General features: G+C 42.0%; 1 protein-coding gene across 1 annotated transcript in view; it reads left to right on the top strand.

Annotated features, from left to right (window-relative positions):
- LIPC (lipase C, hepatic type) overlaps nt 1-23052 on the top strand; it is a 222332-nt gene extending 199280 nt beyond the window's left edge. The window contains exon 8 of the mRNA XM_044078899.1: nt 22591-23052. Coding sequence (XP_043934834.1) covers nt 22591-22726 — 136 coding nt within the window. The 3' untranslated portion in view covers nt 22727-23052. The remainder of the gene's footprint in view (nt 1-22590) is intronic.
- The last annotated feature ends 1874 nt before the right edge of the window (nt 23053-24926 follow it).

Raw genomic sequence — 24926 nt, 5'->3', positions numbered from 1 at the left:
ATTTTACTACCTGCATTTTAACAAAGTCATTTTTGTGTTTAAGTTACCTGTTTAACTGTAATAGGCTACACACTCCAGTGTGATAGCCATTTTGGTGCATTTAAAGTGTTTTATTGATGGTATCTGCTTTATTTTCTGAAAAAAAAAAAACATGTTTTCCCACCTTTCTAAGCTAGTTTAGTCCAGTTTTCAGGTTAGTGCTGAATTCAGGGCTGTGTTACAAGTTTCTGTGTTTGCCCATACCTTACTTTGATAGAAGGAAGTTTCTCTGTTCACTGTGAGAGAGGGAGCTTTGAGCAGCCTATCTGTCCCTGGAGGAGTAGTTTCAGCCCAGAAATTAGTAGTTTATTGGCCATTTTGGGCTAATTTCTATCTCTTTCATTTCCGTGCTATAAAACCCACATTTGCAAGGTTTTGCATGCCGGGCAGCAGCAGTTAGCTAGGGTATAATTATTCCCGGCTCCACAAAGTCTACTCTTCAATTTTTCTCTTGGAACTAGACAAACTTTCAACTTAAGCACTGAAATCATTCACTTCTCGTCCCGGCACTTGCTCAAAACTCATAGCAAGCACTAATAAACCTTAGCACTAGACCCCCTATACTGTAGAGAAGGACAAAGCTCTCTATTCGACCTTACCAGCCAATCAGTAAAACAGTTCACTGTACCTATCCAGGCATGTCCAAAGGGCAGTTTCAGGTGTACTCTCCAGTCCAACTGGCGAATCTGGGCATTTTGAGGCAATGTTACAATTGCCTCATGTACACAGACAACCCTCTCCTCCTTTCACCAAACACTAATACATGCGAGAGATGTAATTATACAGCTAAACTGGAGGCTAAGCTCTCTCAACCCAAGACTGGACCAGGCAGTCAAGAGAAGAAGGGAATTACTTGCATCACACCACCAGTCTCACATAGACCTATGAAACCAGCACTGGCAAAAAACACACATAAATACAAAAAAACATACTTGGAGGCTCTAAATAAAAATCTGTAAAAGCAACAGAGACCTCCAAAGCAGACATCCAGGCAACTTCCACCCCCCAACACAAACCATGAAACACATACTTCACAAAACCAGTGTGCCACACAATCACAGCCCTTAAGGCAAAATAATATACCCAACACAGTGGTAATAGGTGACTCTATAGTCAGGCACACTGACGTCCCACTCACTAGGCTGAACAAGGAGAAGGTTACTGTTAGTTGCCTGTCGGGTGCCAGGATCCGCCACATAACACAAGCACTCAAGTCACTCCAGAACAAGTACAAATATGACTCTGTCATTGTCCATGTTAGTGTGAATGACCTGAGCCATACCTCCCTGGACTATATGAAAAGAGACATGGAGGAGCTCTCTGATCACGTAGCCCAGGCTGGTATGACCCTGACCCTGAGTAGCATCCTGCCCTCACCAAGAATGATACCATGGTATAGAGAAAAAATTATCAATTTCAACAATTGACTAAGCTTCTGGTGTCATTCAAGGGGGATCCAGCGTCTGTCAGCCTGGGATGACATGCTCGACAAGCCACGCTGCTTTGCTAGAGATGGCTTGCACCTGTCACCCTTAGGCTTTTGAATACTGGCCTAGGTTCTTGCCACCCCCATAGTACCTTTTTTAGGCAAGGCTCAAAAGACAAACTGACCACCGTAAATAGCACAAGTAACAAAAAACTGAGGGTAATGCTGTTCAATGCCAGAAGTCTAAACCTCAAAATGCATGCACTCGAGGCACTCCTCAGTATGGAGAAAATAGATATATGTGCAGTAACAGAAACCTGATTTAAGGCTCCAGAGAGCACCCCCAGCACTAGCAGGCTGCAAGTTATACCATACATTTCGGCCACAAAACCCGGACCAAAATACAAAAGGCGGGGGAGTATCCATATTCATCAAGGATACCCACACCTCCAGGTTAGTGGCACAGCACGGTGCTTCAGACATCATCCACATGCAAATAACAACAAGCAAAAAGTACAGTTTTGTACCTACCATAAATGTAGATGTCCGAACAGGATAGCATCTGCAGTCATAACAAATGGGTTGTCCTGTCGTCAGGCAGCCCTTCGGTCGGCCGGATTCCAAAGTCTGGGTCCGGCTTCGGCTGATGTCGCACTTCACCCGACGTCATCTCTGCTGGTCTTCGGGTATAAAGGCATCAGCCGACGCCATTTTCCTCAGTGTTTCTTGCCCCAGATGCCAGTTGCCCTCTTGGAAAGCTAAATTTTGGATAAATGCCAATGTTTCAAAAATAGTAGAAGGCAAACACAAAAAATAAGCATGTATGTAGATATATACAAACAAATACACCATAAGAGACTCCCCCCCAGCTAGCTATTAGGAGGATAAGTACCCTAGGAGTACCACAGAGGGGAAGGAGGGTGGGTAATCCTGACTGCAGATGCTATCCTGTTCGGACATCTACATTTATGGTAGGTACAAAACTGTACTATGTCCTTCAAGGATGCATCTGCAGTCATAACAAATGGGTAGAATACCATAGCCAAACTAGGGGAGGAGGAAGAAGAATTATGGTGTAGTTAGGATCCCTTGCAATACAGCAGTGGCAAACCCTGCTCGGGATCTAGAGTATAGAGGTAAATTGTAATGCTTGGCAAATGTATGCACGGAGGTCCAAGTAGCCGCCTCAATAATGTCCTTGGTTGCCACTCCTCGTAAGAAAGCTGTGGTAGTGGCTGTAGCCCTTGTAGAATGAGGTCTTATGTTCTGTGGAATTGGTTTTCCATGGTAGGAGTAACAGAATCTTATGCAATTTCCTATCCATTTGGAGATTGTCTGTTTGGAAATTGCTTTTCCTTCCCTTCCTGTTGCATAGGCTACTAAAAGCTGGTCAGTTTTTCTGTTACTTTTGGTTCTGTCCAGGTAGTAGCATAACTGTCTATGTACATCCAAGGTATGCAGCAGTCTTTCCCCCCTGTTCTGTGGATTGGGAAAGAAGGTAGGTAGGTGGATTGCCTGGTTTAGAGACACTCTGGATACCACCTTAGGCATAAATGTAGGATTAGTTCTCATGGACACTCTATCTTGGTGGAAGATTAGGAAGGGCTGTACTGCCATTAAGGCCTGTAGTTCCGAAACCCTCCTTGCTGAAGTAATTGCCAGTAGGAAAGCAGTTTTCCATGATAGGTGTTGAAGATCTGCTGTTGCTGCTGGTTCAAATGTCAATTTTTCTAGCACAAAGTTCAAGTCCCATGCTGGTAATGGTGGTTTCCTAGGAGGTTTTACATTCTTGATCCCTCTGAGGAACTGCCTGAGTAGAGGATGCAAAAAGACAGGTTGATCGAGGCTGTATTCTGCGGAAATAGCTGATGCATGTATCTTGATGGAGGAATAGGACAGGCCTGTATGTAGAAGCTCTGCCAAGTACTCCAGGATGTTAGCAATATCTATGTTCGACACATCTTTTCCTCTTTCAGTACTCCAAATGACAAACCTTTTCCATTTTCCTGCATAGTTCCTTCTTGTTGAAGGTCTGCGGGCTTCAAGGATAATGTCTTTAACCCTTTGGGATAAGTCTGGGTTAGTTGCTGTTATGTGATGTTCCAGGCAGTCAGTTGCAAGGTTTTTAGGTTTGGGTGCATGATGTTGTAATTGTTCTGCGTTAACATCAAAGGCATCAGGGGTATTGACCACATTCTCCCCAAGACATGCTCCTCAGCAATGGATACCAGTGTTGTCTTGGCCAATTCGGAGCTATCAGAATTATCCTTGGACGTTCCTCTTTGATTTTCAGTAGTACCTTGTGCATCAAAGGAAGAGGTGGGAATGCAAATGCTGTCAGGCCTTTCCAACTGAAGGATAGAGAGTCCACCTTCCATGCAAGTGGGTGGAATGTCCTTGTGCAGAATTTTTTGAGCTGGTGATTGAGTGGGGATGCGAATAGGACTATTTGTGGCATTCCCCATTTCTTTGTGATGGCCTTGAAGATGTCCGGGTGTAGCATCCATTCGTGAGCATCCGAGGTGGTTCTGCTTAACATGTCTGCTAGGGTGTTTTCTTTTCCCGGTACAAATATTGCCTGTAACTGGATGTTGTAGCTCAGAGCCATATTCCAAAGGTCCAGAGTCATTCTGCATAGGGGGTATGAATGAGTGCCTCCCTGTTTGTTGATGTACCACATGACTGTGGTGTTGTCTGTCCTTATCATTAAATGGCCTTCTTTGAGGAATGGTCTGAATTTCTGGATTGCTAGTTTTACTGCCAGCATTTCTTTTTGGTTTATGTGCAGGTGCAGCTGGTCTGGAGTCCACAATCCTTGTATGCATTTGTCCAACATGTGCGCCCCCCAGCCTAGGTCTGAGGCGTCCGTTGTTATGGTTTGGTTTGCTTGAAAGTTGTGGAAGGGCAAGCCTGGGTTTGACTGGCATGCTTGAGCCCACCATAGGAACTCTTGTTTCAGGCATGGGATTAGTGGGATTTCGGTTTCTAAGCTGTGCCTGTGTTGAGACCATAAATTCTTTAGGTACCACTGTAGCTTTCTCATATGCAGTCTGGCATGGGGGACCAGGATTATGCATGATGCCATGAAGCCCAAGGCCTGCAGTACTTTTCTTGCTGTTAGTTTGCTCTGCTTTGTTAATGCCAAGAAGTAAAGAGGGAGTTGTTCTTGTTTTTCTGCAGTTAGGAATGCCATTTGTTTTACTGTGTCCAATTCCGCACCCAAGAATGTTCTTGTCTGGGATGGTATCAGTCTTGACTTTTTAAATTGACTGTGTATCCCAGGGCTTGTAGTAAGCAAATGACTCTTTGTAAATCTGTTGTCAGCTTGCTTTTGTTGTCCGCTTGTAACAGGCAGTCGTCCAGGTATGGATAAATTTGGATTCCTGTAGCCTGCAATGAGCGATTACTGATGCCAGGCATTTTGTGAATACTCTGGGCGCAGTAGATAAGCCAAAGGGCAATGCTGAGAATTGATAATGCTCTGATCCTGCAAGAAATCTGAGGTATCTTCTGCAATTTGGTCGTATGGGGACGTGCAGGTATGCCTCCTTGAGATCTAGAGTTACCAGCCAACACTCCTTGCCCAGCATGGGAAGAAGTTGCTGTAGGGTCAGCATTTTGAATTTTGGGACAATGATGTATGTGTTTAAGACGGACAGGTCGAGAATAGGTCTCCAACTTTTCTCTTTTCTTGGTACTAGGAAGAGTCTGGAGTAGAATCCTTTGCCCTGTTCTGTTATTGGTACTCTTTCCACAGCTCTCATCTTTGTTAATTGAGCTATCTGCTTTAGAGCTTCTGTTTTTTTGATTTGGGGGTAGGTTTGGCATTCCTCTTTTTACTGGTAAGGTGTGGAAGTGGAACCTGTAGCCTTGGTGTATGGTTTGCAAAATCCACTTGTCTCTTGTGATATAGTGCCAATTTTTCGAAAATAAGGCTAACTTTCCGCCTAAAGGTGCTGCTATTTGCTCCCTGGTAGGCGGTGTCAGAGCCAAGTCACTGTGATTGTCCTGTTGCAGTGGCAGTGGTTGTGTCTGTGCCTCACTGGTTATTGCCTTGCCACTGGCGTCCTCTGTAGGCACCTCCTCTGGATTGATTTCTGCCCCTAGAGTGTCTATTCCTGCCTCTTTGAGATTTTGAGGAGTCTGGAAAGGACCAATTTTTGGCAGGCCAGTTCCTGCTAAACCTTGGGGGCTGAACCTGTAAGAAATCCTTAACTGTTTGTACAGATTTTGCCTTCTCTTCCATTTTCTTCATTACTTGCTGAGCAGGGGTACCAAATAGACTGGCCTTATCCATAGGAGCATCTAACAGCTTTGCTTTAACATGATCCAGCAAGACCTGTTCTTTCAACCATGCATGCCTTCTTATTACTGTGCCAGTAATGGCTGATCTAAATGAAGCCTCCAGTGCATCATAGCCACATTTTAAAGAATGGTTACTAACCTGCTGAATGTTATTCACCATTTCTAAAACATATTTCTTATCTAAGGAGTCATCAGAGGACAGCTTCTTAGTTAACTGATCAAGCATAAACTCTTGGTATTGGATCATATGAAACTGACAGTTTAAAGCTCTAGCTGAGAGAGTAGCAGAGGTGTAAACCTTTTGACCCTGTCTCTCTACGGATCTGGATTCCCATTCAGAAGGAGAGGGTTTTTGCTGAGGTCGAAGCTACTGCCTTAGGCCCCTGGGATATAGTCTCAGGATCTGCAAGTGGGGCCTTGTATAGGTGGTGATGAGTGTCTGGCACCCTGTAAAATCTATCTGGTTTGGCAGGGGCTGGAGGTAAAGTATCAGGAGCAGTGCAAACATCATTAAATGCATCATCCACAACAGGCAGAACTGGAGGTATAGCTAAGGGCCTATGTTGTGGTAAGTGCAGAAAGGTCCTAAGCCTTTTTCTTGAATCTGAGAAATCTTGTCCCTGCCATTGGAATTGTTCTCTCATGGCATGTAAGGTTTCCCCAAAGGAAAATTCCTCTGGTGGAGAGGCAGATGGAATGGATTCTTCAGCATCGGAATCTTCATAAGTAGAAAAAGGAGCCTCTGGCTGATCTGTAATGTCTGAGTCATCCGAAGAATCATCAGAGGACACTGGCTCGGGGGGCTCTGCTCTAGGTCTCTTTTCTGGAGGCTGAGAGGCCCTGTCTGGGTGAGATTGGGATCCCCTAATTAAGGAGATTAAATCCTCTGCCAAAGTAAGCATTTGTGAACTAGAAGTGGGCCTGTGTGAGGGGGGCTTAACAGGCACTGATTTAACAGTTTTGGCTGCTTTAGCCCTGGCAAAGGCCTTTATAGACATGGCTGCAGGAGGCCTAGCAGCACCACGTGCTGGGGTAGAGACATCCAAAGGGATGGTGTCTGATAATTCACTAGGAACCACAGTAGTAGGCAAAACTTCAGAGGCCGATTCAACTAAGGTAGCAGGAGCCTCGGTAGTAGTCATGGATTCGGCTGAAGATTGACCCGTTTTCTCGGTATCGGCCGAAACCGAGACACTCGCGGCTTGCTTAACCGTGGTTTCGTCCGAAACCGCGGACCGCGAGTGTCGGTCTTTTTCTTTGCGTTTTTTAACAATTTGGGTAGTCGGAGGATCCGACGGCATAATGTACGCAAAATCTGAGCCGAAAAACTGTTCAGCAAACTCCGACCGACGCCTAAGCGTTCGTCGGTTGAAGGAAGCACAGGCTAAACAGGCTGCTACGTCGTGGTCTGGGCCTAAACAAGGTAGGCAGTAAGAGTGGAAATCTTTATGAGGTATTTGTTTCCCACAAGTTAAACAGTTATTTACTTTTTCTGACATCGGCTGAGGCAAGAAAGAGTCCCCAACGGGGTACTTAGCTTTTTAGAAGTCTTCGAAGTAGTATTCGGTAGTAGTAATCTCTGGATCTGACTGACCGGCACTTGCGAACAGCTTCTGCTTCGGGCGCCACGCGGCAAGAAAGACTGAGGAAAATGGCGTCGGCTGATGCCTTTATACCCGAAGACCAGCAGAGATGACGTCGGGTGAAGTGCGACATCAGCCGAAGCCGGACCCAGACTTTGGAATCCGGCCGACCGAAGGGCTGCCTGACGACAGGACAACCCATTTGTTATGACTGCAGATGCATCCTTGAAGGACATCTGCTATTCAAATTATAGCTTGCTACAGATCACCCACCATGTCCCAGGACCCTCACTCTGCATTCCTGGAAATACTGGGAAACATAAAGGTCCTACCAAACACCCTGATATTGGGTGATTTCAATTACCCAAACATTGACTGTGAGAACTACTCAAGTACAAACGCCATGGATCAACTGGTCAACACCCCCACCAGAGGTGACAACATATTGGACCTGGTCATCACCAACATGGGCGACCAATGCTCCACACCGGAGGTCAACCCCTCACTGGTTAGATCTGACCATAAACTAATCACTCTGGATATCCACATTCTGCCACCACCCCTGGTCAAAGAAACCACTGTGAAAAACTTTTCAAAAGCAAACTTCACATTACTTAAGACTGAGGTGGGAAGTTTCAAAGCCCCCATGCTAAAGGATAATGCTGTCCAAGCTGCAAAATCCTTTACTAATGCACTCTACGGTACCTACAAGAATGCATGGATCATGCTATCCCAAACAAAACCAAGACTCACTCCTCCAAGAAAAGGAAACCAGTCTGGTGGACCCCTGCCATAAACAAGCTATACAACAGAAGGAGGAAACTAGTACAGAAAAGAGTAAAATCCCAAGAAGGGAAGACATCCCTGATCAGTATCAGCAAGAAACTACATTCCCTCATAAAATCATCCAAGGCTAGCTTTGAAAGAAAAATTGCCATGGACTCCAAAGATAACCACAAGGCATTATTTAGCTATGTCAAGAATCTAAGTGGAAATTCTCAGATCTGCTCGGAGTTAGTGCAGAATGGCACAAAATACAATGAACTGACTGATATAGCCAACATCCTGGCAGACAGGTTCAGTGCAAACTTCACCCTCCTCTCACCCCCAAAAGCACCCATAACTATACCAGAAGAATGTAGTGCCCCTGAAATCACAGACACTCAGGTTAAAACAGCCCTCTCCAAAGCCAAAAGCACAGCTTCAGTGGGATTGGATGATGTCCTAGGCTGCATCCTACACAAGCTCAAAGATAAATTAACCCCTCACCTAAACACACTGTTTAAACTCAGCCTCTCCACAGGTTACATGCCCACAGAGTGGCGTACAGCAACGGTTATTCCGCTCCACAAAGGTGGGGCCACAACGGACCCTGGGAACTACTACCCTATAAGCCTGACTAGCTTGGTCTGCAAAGCTATGGCATGCATCATCATGGATCTCATTAACAGAGACATTGGAAACCTCCAAATACTGGGCCCTACCCAGTTCGGCTTTGTTAAGGGCAGATCATGCCTCCTAAACCTGGTGGACTTCTTTGAGACAGTTACCAAGGCTATAGATGAGGGAAAGGTGGTCCACACAGCCTACCTAGACCTTGCAAAGGCCTTTGACACCATTCCCCACTCAAGTATTATAGACAAGCTCACCAGCCTGAACATAAACTCCTACATCACGAGATGGGTTACCAACTGGCTCATGGACAGAACCCACATGGTAAGAGTTGCGGGAGCTAGGTCTGACTCTAAACCGGTTACAAGGGGCATTTCTCAGGGCTCAGTCCTAGGACCCCTCCTGTTCGGCACATACTTCTCAGAGGTACAGGCAAGCACAGGAGAATTATGGCTGACCAAGTTCACAGACGACTGCAAACTAGGGGCTATAATTGACTCCGGCTGACACAGACATCCTCCAAAAGGATCTCACTGAGACAGATACCTGGTGTCAAAACCATGGCCTCAAGCTAAATGCCAAAAAGTGCATAGTCATCCCCTTTGGAAAAACCAAAGTACCCACAAACTACCACATAGGTGGTAGCCCCCTAAATATGGAAGACGTAATAAGGGATCTGGGGACCCAAGTAGATAGTAACCTCTCCTTTGATAATCACATTGCCAAAGTGGTTAGAAAATCCTTCTATGTGGCCCACCTAATCACAAAAGGGTTTGCATCCAGATCGAAAGAGGTCATCGGGCCCCTCTACGCATCACTCATCAGACCCATCATAGAGTATAATGCCCCATTTGGGATGTACCTTACAAGACACCTGCAACAACTGGAAAGACCACAGAAGTTCCTCACCAAGAGGATCACTGGCCTCAAGCAGATGCCCTATGCAGCTCGACTGAAGAAACTCCAGCTGCATTCGATTTCATACCGCCTACTCAGAGGTGATCTCTGCCTGACATACAAGGCCATGTCCAACCCAGAATTGATGGACATGCTCCACCAAAATAAAACCCTATCCCCTCGAGCCACATGCTCCAGGGATCTAAACCTCACCACAACAATAAATAGGACGTGCTGGAGGGATATATTCCTGTCCCAGAGACTTCCCATGCTCTGGAACAAAATTCCAATCTACATTAGGCAGAGCTCCTCACTAACCCTCTTCAAGAGAAACCTTGACGAGTGGATGGGAAACAGAAAGTTTACCCCAGGGATCACTTCAGTGACTCTGCTGGACAGAGGCACAGGGAACTAATCTAAGGGGGCAGCAAAAACCAACACATTCCGGCTAGGCTTATAAATTCCTTCGGGCAGATAGCCTAGTACCTACCTATGAACCTATAAACCAACTTTACTAGAAGTAGCGAAGATAGTAAAAGAGAAAATACAACTGAAACTGGAATCTTTAGAAAAGGATAGAAGCAAATTACATATGAAGAAATTGGAAGTGTGGGATCAATACATGCAGAGGAGGAACAAGGTTTAAAAGAAGGCAGGATTTGAATGAGCTATGTAATGGTTGACTAACAATGACCAGATATATTAAAAGTGATGTATAATGTTTGCAGCTACAGTTGTATTGGCACGGTTTGGAATGTATTATGTTTGTAACTGAAACTGTCATTCCTGAGTATGGGGGTCTCTTTCCTTTCAAAGGTTTGTTTGAGTGTTCTGGTCTTCTTGTATGAGAAGGCAGGCTCATTACCCACTATCTGGTGGGTGTTGTGGTCCGCTCTTATGATGTTCCAGTTTTTGCCAATGATATCCCTAATGGGTTGCATATCTGCATATTCCTTTCAAAAATGTTAATCCGCCGACATTACCCCAAACAGCTAGTAGAGGATGTCTTTCAAGAAGTGGCCTCCCACAGATCAGACAGACACCCACCCATCCTTACTCATGGCTTCACCCCCCCGGGTGACCACCAGAACTACTGATCCCAAGAACAGAAACTGTAGTTTCCCCATCCCCATCAGCCGAGATATGCAACCCATTAGGGATATCATTGACAAAAACTGGAACATCATAAGAGCAGACCACAACGCCCACCAGATAGTGGGTAATGAGCCTGTCTTCTAATACAAGAAGACCAGAAGGCACAAACAAACCTTTGAAAGGAAAGAGACCCCCATACTCAGGAATGGTGCAGACCCCCATGAGCCTGCTAATGCACAAAACCCCAAAGGTATGGGCCCTTGCAAGCATTGTGTAGTCTGCCCTTTCATACACTCAGGCACATCCTACACTTTTCAACACTGCAACATCACGGTGCAGTTCAAAGCCCAGCACGACTGTCACTCAACTTTTCTAGTCTACGCAGCCTACTGCGACCAATGTTTTTCCTTCCACATTGGAAAAACAATTAGAAAGCTCTCAGACAGGGTGAAGGAACACCTTGCAGCCATCAGGCATGATGACAGTTACAATGCATTAAGCAGACAAGCCAAGAGCTGCAATGGCTTCGCCCGTTTTAAATTTCTAGTGTTAGAACAGGTCCAGCAGTTTTTTGGAGATTGCAACACACTACTGGAGCTGAAGGAATTAAGATGGCAACTCCTCCTTGAAGCAGATACCCCAGCAGGGCTCAACGAGAATCTCAACATTAAATGTTCATTAAAGTGGTACAATTAAAAAGTTACTGCACGCTCCGTAGTGGCAGGATGTTAGCAGATAAAACCTTTTGTTTTACAGCAGTGTCTCTCATTAGTCCAAATACTGCTGCATTAGCGTAGTCTATCTACCAATCATAGTGAAGCATTTTTTATACCAGTTAGACTATTTAAAGCTCGCACAGTACTGCAAACACTTTACATTTTGCTCTGATGAAGTTCGATTGTTATCAATAAAGTTAACGAAAGCGATCAGCAAATAACAGTTCTGGCTTAGCGTCTATTCATTTTTTTTTGTTTTTGTTTTTAACAGTTCGGAAGTTTTCAGTAGTGTGTATGTATATATATATATATATATATATATATATATATATATATATATATATATATATATATATATATATATATATATATGCAGTGGCTATAAAAAGTGTACACATCCCTGTTAAAATGCCACGTTTTTGTGATATTAAAAAATGAGACCACAATAAATCATTTCAGGATGCTAATTAATTTAGGGTTAGTCATAAGAAGACATTGTGTGAAACACATATAATTTGGTATGGGAAAGTTTATATATCATACAGGTTTGGAGAGGAACTATTAAGTTGTTAGGATAGATGAAAGTTCAGTGTAGAGGTCTGAAACCTGTAATACACTTAGTGCTGCCTCACAGACAGCAGCCAAAAGGGAAATGTATCTTTAATCCTGTTACATACTTTATACTTTTAAACACACACACACACACACACAAATACGTGTGGCAGTCTAAAGTGTGGTAGAACTTTTAAAACTATGGGCCAGATTCCAAAAGATTTGCTCTCAGTGTAACTGACCTTCTCCGGTGTAAGCCTGTCTTGATTCTGAAAGATTTGTTCTTGGTGTAAGTGACATACTTTGGTGTAAGGCCATAAACATGCTTACACCCTGGGGTCCAGATTTCAAAAGATTTGCTCTTGGTGTAAGTGACTTACTCTGGTGTATATACCATAGTAAGTCACTTGCACTGATAAGTGTTTTGGAATGTGTCCCTCTGTTGTTTTTCTCTGCTGTTCTGTGAGGGCCTCTCTTTATGCATTAACAAGAATATAACCTAATTGGCAGCCCCATGGTACAGAGGAATAAAGCCCTTACTAAGATCCAGACAATCTAAGTTTAACTAGCAGCATGAGTATTTGCAGGGGGTAGACATGAGCAGTCATGCTGACTCACCCATCCTTGGGGGGGCAGAAGAGACTCACTGCAATATTGCAACATTACAAAACTGAAGAGCTACAAGATGCAAAGTGGGTGCTCCACTAGGTCAGAGGGTGTGCATGCTCCCATAGATGCAGCTTTAATACAGTGCTTACAAGGTTGAGGGGGTAGGGGATTAGGACCTGCTCCCCAGCAGGTATATGATGCTGCACCAGTGTCCTTAATCTCCTCATTGGCCCCATACAGGGATCAGGTAGAGTTTGTGATTGGCTAAGGCAGGTCTGGTAAACCTAGTGAAGGTAGAGACAAGCCGATGATAGCTGAAGGGAGAGCAGAGTGAAAAGTGAAAGGTGCATAATAAAAAACATGGTGGTTTGTGTAAATATATATGCACCATCTGTGTACCAGCACACATATCTTACCTTACTAACAGGTACTTGTAGAAAGTCTCTGCAGGTGAGAAGTGTACGGCACTCATTTTGGCCACTATGATGTGATGCGGACACATGCATAATTGGCATGCCTCGAACCTTATTAACACCCTCCTCAGAAGGTCTATGAATTACAGTGCAGTAGGTGCCTCACTGAGTGGACTGTAGCTCTGTAGTCCTGAGCTGCTCAGCTAAAGTCTGCACTAGTGTTCCCTGTTAAAGTGAATGGGCTAACAGAAACACGCATCCTTCTGGGAAGTTAAAAAGTGCAGGCATCTTTGAATCACTGCACTATGCAACTGATGTAATAGTTTAGATGCCTATAATATGCAGAGGCCTTATTTACATAGACTATGTCCAAGGGGCATAACATTTCCATATGCCTTGATAAAAATATTGCCAATCAGTTGTGAGTCACTGTACAGGTGTGCAATGAGGTTTTTACACCTGCTTTCCCTTTGTGTGCTATGCAACGTCATACAATATGGCTTTGCATGCTGCAAAAAAATTGTTATGAATACTGCCCATAATCAGCACAGTCATATCACATAACAGAGACCTCCTCTATGGTCTCATCATGATGTATTCACTCTACAGACAGTACAAGCTATGTTATGCAATATTTATTTTCATGAATCCCACCCTACTTCTTTCAAGGGTGTGCTGCTTGTGAGTACAAATGTCAGCTCCCTATTGAAGTCTCATCACTCAGAATGCTGAGTGCCGACATGCTAAAAAAAGACCGAAAACACAGGAGAAGGGAGAATCTCGAATATCACTTTTCTCTTTAAAACTTCTCGTGCTTACTTATTATCGCAACCACATTTTGCGATACGGTATATGTTTTTAACGTTTACTTTAATAACAAAAATGAAGTGTAAGAGGGAAGGGTAAACTGTTACAAAGTGTGCTGGGATATTGGTGGTGCTTTTTATAAATGATTAGCACGTACAATTTTAAGAGTTGTGGATAGCGTGGTGTAAAGACGTTGAGCATTTAATTCAGCAATAACAGTGGTTGTATGTGTACATATGATGGCCTGGAAGGACTGTGGGACTTAACGTACAATGTGAGGAGCTTTCTGGAGATTTTTTTTTTCAGCTTTACCTTGTTATTTTTGCACTTATTACTTAAAAGAAGAAATGGGACACAAATCAAAAGGATTATTCTTCATGTTTACCTTATTTTAACTGAATGTTTTAGTTAAAAAGAAAAAAACGGGACACATGCAAAGTAATTTAGGTGAAGTATTTAATAGTTAAACTTTTTCAAACAATATAATGAAAGGTTGTTAGGAAAAAGGAAACATACTTTAGTAAACATTGTTATAAGTGGACAGTACTGCTTTGCTTTTATGTACTGATGTTTCTCTTTTTAGTGCAATGTCTGTTTTAATTGCATTGATTTTAGTATGTGTTACGGCTCTAGAGATATGGATTGTTTAGTTGGTGTTGTAATGCTTTTCTGCATACAAAGCAGAGAAGATGTGAATTGCTTTGACTACATTTGATGGCACAAGAAAAGGAATGCATATGAAGTAGTATGGGACATGCTTAACTGACATGACTTGCTAGCGATAAAACGTGAAACCTATTTTCAACACTTATTTTCTCAGCGGTTTGAATGGCAAACATTCCTAAAACTTAAAAACATTACAGAAAACATATTCTTAAACTTTATAAAAGTTTATTACTATTTCTTCACCTAAACAGAAGCAACCAGTATTACCGCAAAAATGTGGTTGCGATAATATGCAGGTACCAAACTTCTTTTTGCAGGGTAGGGCAAGCCCCCTGCACACCCCAAACTTATATATACCAACTCCAAGATTTCCATGCCTCAGACAAAAGGGAATATCCTAAGAAATGTCATCTCTGGCTTGTATATGAAAATCCAATCTTTCTGCCAGTCTCCATATTTCAGGACTCACTCTAGCGGGTCTTGATATTTTAAATTGTTACCGCAAAGGGCTTATAATGCACGTAATAAGTGCAACAGACAGTAATTAATTTTAAAGCAAACATATTGGCAAATGTTAAAAAACTGACAATAGAACACGTTTTTATTATTCTACAGACAGTATGTTCTTTTTTTTTTATTTCTCCAAATCTTTTGGGTTTCTTATATTGTGACAGGAATGGATCCCATTCCTAAATCAAACTATGATTAGAGTTCATGATATTAGTATTGTTTCAATCTTTGACATCAGCCAGACGTGCTCTTAGCAGCACCCGCAATGTGTCTAGTAAAGACTCCTGTAATTCTTGCAGTTACATATATCGGTAATGTATCTAAACTGTTACACTTCATAATCTCGAATTACTGAAATCCTGAATTTCAGTAACCCGAGACCATGAAACCAAAAACCAGAATGCCGAAAGTGCATAAGAGCGAATTTGAATATCTCGAATCCACGCTTATGCATTGCCCGTACGTTGCATGTAGTGTTATGGTGCCTGAAATTGCAGGTGAGTGAGTGTTTGTGTGTGTGTTTTTGTGCATTGTATGTGTGCTTAAGGGTAGGGAGGTGTAAGTGTGTGTGAGTGTTGGATTTATTGGTGTTTGTGTGTGTGTGATGTGTATTTGTGTGCGAGCTAGTGGAGGATGCTGTGGTGTGAGGTTTTCTTTTTATGTTATGTGCGATCTCAGAGTTGGTATATATAAGTAGGGTTGTGTGGTTTGTGTGCTGTGGGAATGGTGTGTGTGTTATGTGGTGTCTGGTGTATGTATGTTTGTGATTGTGTGTTTCGGTATTGTGAATGGTTTGATTTTATAGTCTCGGGTTACTGAAATTCGGGATTTCAGTAATTCAAGATTATGAAGTGAAATCATCTAAATACAATTGTAAATTCTTTTTTTATTAATTTTATAAGACCTGTTGCTCCTGCTTCTACTGGAACTGTGTGTGTATCTTTCTTCCACATTGCCCTTATTTCTGCCTGAAAATCCTGGTATTTTATGACTTTGTGTCTCTGTACATAAGGCAGTGTAGTCACTGGGTGTATCAATTTCAATTATAAATGCTACTTTTGTCTTCATCTCATGGACTACTATATCTGGTTTTCTCACATCTGTCTTTTGAACTGTTGGTAATGGATGATCCCATGTGGTATACACCGTCATTTTCTATGATGCTTTGTGGCTCATGTTTCTAGTGCTTTTCAGCCACTTCAGTATTATAATGATTGCACAATCCCCAATGCAGCAGTCTTGCCATATTATTATGTCTTTCAGTATACAGTCTTTCTGCCATTAGTATATCACAACCAGCAACAGGATGTGCAACTGTTTCCAATTCTGTTTTACAAAATCTACATTTGTCTGTTTCTCCCACATGTTCAGTGGACTTTGTAAACCAACATGTATGTAGTCCACTATCTTGGGTCGCCAACATTAACCTTTTGTCTTTTGGTTTAAATTCACCTCTCCTTAACCATTCCTGCATCTGATCCTGATCAACATGAGGTTTTTCCAAGAGTTTTCTATACTTGCAACTGTATTTATACATTTTCCACATTTCTTGCCTTCTTATCTGATCTTTCACCTTATATTCTTACTTTTGTTTCTGGTACATTCAGTTGCTGCCTGATTTTTATCTACTTCTGATTTGATTTCCATTCCCACTTGATGCCAATATGCTTTTGCTAAACTAAGCAGGGAAGTCATTTTAGATTTATTATCCTCATGTTTCAAAACTTTCACTACATTTGGGTCTTGTGAGGTCAGCAGATATGTATGCAGTCCCACTATTGCAGATGTATACAGGCAGTCAATTTCGAGAAGGCCCATACCTCCTTCAGAATGGGGAATATATAGTCTTGGTATGCACTGATTTTTATAAATCATTTGATGAGCATGAAGCATCTTTCTTGTTTTCCTGTCAAAACTATCCAACAGCTTTTGGGGCCAGTGAATCACTCCAAAACTGTAAGTTAGGGCAGGAAGAGCAAATTGGTTTATAGCTTGGACTTTGTTTCTAGATGTCAATGCTGTTTTTAGAATTAATTTAAGTCTTCTAAAATATTCTTTACTGAGTTTTATTCACATTTGTTCATTTTTTATTGTTGATCCTTCATCAGTTCCCAAATGTTTATAGACTCCCTCTTGCTCAAGTTCTTTTATATCACATTTGTGTCCCAAACTGATGTTTTCTTGGTGCTGCAGCTTTCCTGCTTTAAGTATTGCTTTCGTACATTTATCAAGACCAAATGACAGTCTTATATCATCTGAAAAAGTTTTGACCACTTGCAGTTGTGCTTTCAGTTCCTCATCTGATAAACTATGCAGTTTTAAATCATCTACAAAAGAAGATAAGTCTTTGCACTTTGTTGTTTTCTGGGAGCCAAATTATAGCCATAACCTAATCTGTCAAGTAGACAGCTTAATGGATTAAGGGCAAGACAAAAGAGCAGCATTGACAGAGAGTCGTCCTGGAATATCCCCAGTTGAATTTTTATCCCTGGAATAATAATTTGTTCTTTATCATGGCTTAACTGTAAAGTGCTTTGCCACTGTTTAATGGTCACTGTAATGTAATCAATCAGTATAGGGTGTATCTTATACATTTTTAAGCACTCTTTTTATCCATGAATGTGGGATACTATCCAATGCTTTTTTTGTAGTCCATCCATGCCATACTTAGATTCTTCCCCCTTTTACAGGTCTCTATTATGACTTTATTTAACAACAAATGATCCTTTGTTCCATATGACTTTCTTTTATTACCTTTTTGTTCTATTGTCATGATTGTGTTTTCTTTTAAATGAGACTAATCCAACTGACGTAAAAACGAGTACAAAAACCAAGAAAAAAGCAGCTCCACGGGTAGAAACACTCAGTCCAGGAATCACAAATGTGATACAACCAGAAATAAACTGAAGTTAAATAACTTTAATGAATAAAAACAGAGGAATTAATCAAGCACTTTCGCCTGGTTCCTACCAGGCTTTATCAAGATACTCAAGTATCTTGATAAAGCCTGGTAGGAACCAGGCAAAAGCGCTTGATTAATTCCTCTGTTTTTATTCATTAAAGTTATTTAACTTCAGTTTATTTCTGGTTGTATCACATTTGTGATTCCTGGACTGAGTGTTTCTACCAGTGGAGCTGCTTTTTACTTTTCTTTTAAATGACTATAAACTCTGTTGGCATCAATTCCAGTGTATAGTTTATATGTCATCAGAAAGGAAGTTAGTCTATAGTTTTTAGGACAGTTTGCAGGTTTACTCTTAAGTAGGAGTATTGTTTTTCTGTTGTTAGCCAGGCTGGTGTCTGCTCAGGGTGTGCATATAAATAGTTCTTACTCATGGCTAAATCTTCATGTAAAGATGTTCATACTTTTATCCAGAAGTTAGGTACTGCATCTGGACCTGGGGTTTTTCAGTTAGGAGCTTTTCTTAACTTTGTTTCAGTTCTCTGGCTTTTACTTCATCCCATTTCATATCCTGCACATTTGAACTGACCTGAGACGTACCTCCCTGGACTACATGAAAAGAGACATGGAGGAGCCGTCGGATCTTGTAGCCCAGGCAGGTATGACCCTAGCCCTAAGTAGCTCCCTGCCATCACCCAGAATGATACCACAGTACCAAGGACAAAATGATTGACTTCAGCAATTGACTAAGCTTCTGGTGTCATTCTAAGGGGATCCAGTATCTGTCTGCCTGGGATGACATGGTCGACAGACCACGATGCTTTGCCAGAGATGGTCTGCACCTGTCACCTCTAGGATTCCGAATACTGGCTAAGCCTCTTACCACCCCCTATATTGCCTTTTTTAGGCAAGGTTCAAATGCTAACTTCACCACCATAACAGGTACAAGCAGGCAAACTCTGAGGGTAATGCTACTCAATGCTAGAAGTCTTAACCTCAAAATGCATTCACTCAAGGCACTCCTTAAAATGGAGAACATCGACATCTATGCAGTGACAGAGACCTGGTTTAAGTCTCCAGAAAGCACCCCTGCATTACCAGGCTACAATTCATACCACACCTTTCGGCCAGCAAACCTGGACAGAAACACTAAAGGCGGAGGCATTTCCGTATCCATTAATGATATCCACACCTCCAGGCTAGTTGCTGAACATAATGCATCCGAAATTATCCAAGTGCAACTAACACTGGCCAAGACTGCAATCCAGGTTGTAGCTTGTTACAGATCCCCCACCATGCCCCAGGATTCCCACTCTTCATTTCTTAAGATACTGGAAAATATTAAGGTACAACCCAATATCTTAATTATGCATGATTTCAACTACCCCACCATCAACTGGGAAAAATATCTCATGTACCAACTCATCGCTCAATGTTTTCTGGAATTCAAAAATTCCAATGCCTTGGATTAGCTTGTCCACACCCCCACCAGGGACAACAATATCTTGGACCTGGTCATTACCAATATGGGTAATCGGTGTTCCATGCCAGAGGTCAATTCCTCGCTGGTTAGATCTGACCACAAGCTAATCACCCTAGACATCCATATCCCACTCCCACCCCCCATTAAGAAAACCACCATCAAAAACTATTCCAAAGCCAACTTCATGCTTCTTAAGACAGAAGTGGCAAACTTCACAACACCCATGCAAATGGAAAATAGAGGTACAACTGCTGAATCTTACACAAATGCACTGTATAAGCATATACACAAGTGCATGGATCGTGCCACCCCCAACAGAACCAAGATGCTATCCTCCAAAAAAAGGAAGACAATGTGGTGGTCCCCTACCATAAACAAACTCTACAACAGAAGGAAGAAGCTGTTGCAAAAAAGAGTAAAATCCCAAGATGGAAGGAACTCCCTGGTCAGCCTTAGCAAGAAGTTGAGATCCCTCATAAAATCCTCCAAAGCCAGTTATGAAAATAAAATCGCCACTGATTCCAAAGACAACCACAAAGCATTCTACAGCTATGTCAAGAATCTCAATGGCAACACTCAGATCTGCTCCGAGCTACAGCACAATGGCACTAAATATACAGAACCAATCGATATTGCCAACATCCTGGCAGACAGGTTCAGTGCTAACTTTACCCCCCTCTCACCCCCTAAAGGGTCCATCTTAATACCGGAAGAATGCAAAGTCCCTGTAATCATGGATGAACAAGTAAAGACCGCACTCTCCAAAGCCAAGAACACAGCATCCATGGGACCAGACAACATCACAGGCTGCGTACTGCATGAACTGCAGAACGAACTGGCACCCCACCTAAGTACCATGTTCAATCATAGCCTCACCTCAGGCTATGTGCCTACTGAATGGCACACAGTGATGGTTATCCCACTCCACAAAGGGGGTGCCACCATGGACCCTGGAAACTACTGTCCCATTAGCCTGGCGAGCCTGGTCTGCAAGGCCATGCACATACCATCTTGGAGCTTGTAAATAAAGACATAGGTAACCTCCAAGCCCTGGACCCCACTCAGTTTGTTTTTGTAAAAGGTAGATCATGTCTACTAAACCTGACTGACTTCTTTGAATCAGTCACTAGAGCCATAAACGAGGGCAAGATAGTGCACACTGCCTATCTTGACCTCACCAAGGCTTTCAATACCATCCCCCACTCTGGAATTCTAGATAAACTCACTAAACTGGGCATAAATCCCTATGTCACAAGATGGGTGGTCAACTGGCTCACTGACAGAACCCACACAGTAAAAGTAGCTGACTCCAAGTCCGACTTCAGACCGGTGATGAGTGGAGTACCACAGGGTTCAGTCCTGGGTCCTCTCCTGTTCGGCATCTACTTCTCTGAAGTGCAGATCAACCCAGAAGGTCTTTGGCTAACAAAGTTCACAGATGACTGCAAACTGGGAGCCATAACAGAATCACATAATGATGTAGACATTCTACAAAAGGGCATCACAGAGACAGATGCTTGGTGTCAAAGTCATGGCCTCAAGCTCAGTGCCAGGAAATGCATTGTCATCCCCTTTGGGAAAAATTTGGTACCCATGACCTACCACATAGGTGGTAGCTCACTAAACACTAAAAGTGTAATAAGAGACCTCGGAACACAGGTGGACAGTAGTCTCTCCTTTGATAACCACATCGCCACAACAGTCAGGAAATCCTTCTATGTGGCACACCTCATCACAAAAGGGTACTCCTCTAGAAAAAAGGCGGTCATTGTTCCTCTCTACTCATCCCTCATCAGACTCATTATAGAGTACAATGCCCATTTGGCATGTATCTCACAAGACAACTACAACAATTGGAAAGGCCACAGAAATACTTCACTTAGAGGATTACCAGCCTCAAACAGATGCCATACGCAGACCAGCTCTACTCCGTCACATATCACCTACTCAGAGGTGATCTCTGCCTAACATACAAAGCTATGTCAAACCCAGAGCTGTTGGACATGCTACACTTACAGAAATCCCAATCTCTCTGAACCATACGCTCCAGGGACCTAAACCTTGTCACCACAATAAACAGAACATGCTGGAGGGATAGATTCCTGTCCCAGAGACTTCCCATACTCTGGAACAAACTACCCATTCATGTCATGGGGTTGGGAGGGTGGTCTAATGGTTAAGGTGTTTGCCTTACAAACACAAGGTGCAGGGTTTGAGTCTCACAAGGGATAATTGGCTAGGCTTAAAATGGCTTGTAAGAGCAGTTAGCTTAGTACTAACCTATGAACCTATGTCAAGCAAAGCTCCTCATTGGCCCTCTTTAAGAAAATTCTTGACAACTGGATGGGAAATAGAAAATTCACCCCAGGGATCACTTCTGTGGCACTGCTTGACAGGGGCACAGGAAAATAATTTTCTTGGGTGGTGAAAGCCAGGGAACCTTTTTGGCTAGGCTTATATAGGCCCCATGGCCGATAGCTTAGTACCTATCTATGAACTTCTAATTCTTTCTTTTACTTCTTCTATCCATTTAGCATCTTTGTTATGTTCCACAGGGTATTCATAGATATTTCTCCAAAATATATATACTTCCTCTTTTTTTGGTGGTGTTTCAATTCCTTTTGCCTTGTTTCCCAATTCTCTATAAAACTTTTTTGGATCATCAATAAATTGCTTGTTTTGTACTTTTCCTTTATATTTATCTATGTATCTTCCTAGTTTTTCTGCCTGTGCCGATATTTTAGCTTATTATTTGCAATAATGCATGCTAACACCTGATCTATTCTGATACTATGCATTGCTTTTATCACGTTTATCTTTCTGAGTATTTTTGTTGATCTATTCCCTCTTCTATAATCTTCTGACAATGACACTTCTTGTCTTGTCTGCTTTATAGTTTTGTCTGTTCGATACTTCAATGATGGTATTCGATTTCTCCCCTTCCTTTCCCTTACTACCATGTGTTTTTGTGGTAAGACTTTATCTGGTATTAATTTAGCTGCACAGTAACATATCCTGTTTACTTCTGTTATATTGCATGTTCCAGTGTATGCTCTCTTCTGCAGTCAAAGGCTCTGTTGACATTTAAGTACAAAATGTAAACATTACTAAAGGAGTGTAAAAATGTTAATCAATTTAACAATTTCCCAGGCATTTGAGTTATTAAAATTTATCTTGAATTTCTATTTTCTCCAGGATGACATTTTGTTCTCAAGATGTTTCTGATGTGCACCTCCACCCAACCCAAGTGAAAACATTTGTGAGATGCCAGAACAAAGGAGAAAAGAATACATTTAGACACACTTCATCAGTGAAATGGACAAAAACATAATTTTTCTACTAAAGTTGTATTCCACTGACTGGAAAAGGACTGGAAACTGAAGTAAAACTTAGCCCAGTACTGGACAATTCATTCAGTTTCTGGCTGTAAGGCTTTTAATTATGGATAAGAAAGGCACATAATTGCATCCAGAGCCCTGCCTTAAAAGTACCTTCAGAATGTTTTTTGTTACCTGACAGTATCAGTGTTTAAATGGTCATAAATCTATAGCCCAGTGTATAGCAAACTGTGACAAACCTGGCAACATCCTATGAACTAGAGAACTGTTAAGTGTCATTTACTAAAACCAATAAACTCAGAATGTGTTTTATAAGTAACAGCTGTTTGTTTCTTGTGATTCCAGCACTTGCATTTTATTTTGAATGACACCTGGTGCCATTAGCAGATATGAGTATTACTAGAAGCTGCAATTAGTAATGGAATTCTCTAGCAGAAGAAAGGTCATAAGATCCGTGGTGTTCTTCCCCTCCCAACTTGCTCCTTACTGCCTGGTTTCCCTCATATAATGACCTCATTACAGTATCTGCAAGTGCTCTTAAAACATTGCTTGAACGTAATCCATCCATCTACAACCCCTTTTTCTCATTCTTACACATGGGGTCACAGTGTCACTTCAACAGTGACAATCATCTATAGCCAAGGTGTACACCACTGGATAGCTAGCCTTGCCACGGTAGTTCTTCCTCACCACACTCACATGCACACACACCTATGGCCAATTTAGAGTATCCAGTCCACCTACTGCATGTCTTTGGAATGTGGGATCACCATGAGGAAACCCATGCAAACACAGGGAGGACATGCAGACTCCACACAAAAGATTGCTTGAATGCAAATGTTGGGCAAACACTGCTGTTTTTCCCCCAACTCGCAATGATGCTTTATTCATGAAATTATACTTAAATAAAGTGAAGAAAGTTGTATATTGTAGTACTTCAATTTTATTAAGCATACTGGGGCACTGAGGATTTTTATAAGATTTGAATGAAAAAAAACACACTGAATAGAAATGTCATTATTTGTAATTACAGTAGATGAACTCATAATGAGGCAGTCATTACATGTGTCACAATGTAATCATTTAAAATAACTTATTGTTCTCAAAAGTCAGCCTCTGATTTGTTCCTAGAAGACTTTGTACAAAAAATGATTTAGCTGTATGAAATATATGGATTGTATCTTCTTCTTTCGGCTTTTCCCAGTTAGGAGTCACCACAGTGAATCACCTGTCTGCTCATGATTGGCAGTGGAGTTTTACAGTGTCAAGTTGCCAGCCTGGCACCCAACCTTCCACAGAAGACAGTCACACCTAGGGCAAATTTAGAGTGTCCAATCTACCTACAGTATGTCTTTGGGATGTGGAAGGAAATCAGAGCAAACCCACGTGACCACAGGGAGGACATGCAAACTCCACACAGAAGGCACCCTAGCCAAGGATCGAACCAGAGAACCTCTTACTGTGAGGCAACAATGCTAACCGCTGCACCACCATACGGATTGCATAATGAAGGGAAAAGAATTGACATGGATCGAAAAATATGGGCTGACTCTCCCTCCAGTCAACAGAATGAATGCAGTATGGACACACTACAGGAAAGGAGCAAATTCCCTCCCCAAAAGGTATTAATTTTTTGAGACATTAATAAATAAATTGATAGAGTTTCTTCCAAAGGGCCTTTATATGTTAAGCTATATAGAATGAGAGCATAACTGTGATATTTCCTTTTCAACAATAACAGAGGAAGAAAGAAAAAGATACTTGGAAAGAATCATTTCTGTTCAGTTATGCCATTGGTTAGGGAGTAACAATAACTAATAGAAATGAAGGAATTAAACTTACTGAGGTAGTGCATTAGTTGCAACAAGTAAATAAGTAGGAAAACCAGAATTAACATAATGATGGCAGGAAAAAAAAATTATCAAAATAGAGAAAAAAAGTAAAATTGTGGACAATAATGGAAAAGGTAGAGCAGTCTTCCAGTATAAAGAAAACAGGAAATGAACTAGCAATAGTCGGGCATGCATGGCAATTGTGGCATTGCTATAGGTGTCTAGATTCATTAGAGGTTTTTCCAATTTTAAAAACAATATAATCACAGAATAGACTCCACACAGCTGTTCAAAAAATGTTTAATTGTCACCAAGCTATGAAAGTTGAGAAGTGACCGGTATGATTTGGCTACCAATCAAG

The sequence above is a fragment of the Protopterus annectens genome, chromosome 7.part1, assembly GCF_019279795.1.
Source record: "Protopterus annectens isolate FY-2018-M chromosome 7.part1, PAN1.0, whole genome shotgun sequence".
Classification (NCBI taxonomy): domain Eukaryota; kingdom Metazoa; phylum Chordata; order Ceratodontiformes; family Protopteridae; genus Protopterus; species Protopterus annectens.
The sequence above is the reverse complement of the archived record's forward strand: the minus strand, read 5'-3'. Positions and strand labels throughout refer to the sequence as shown.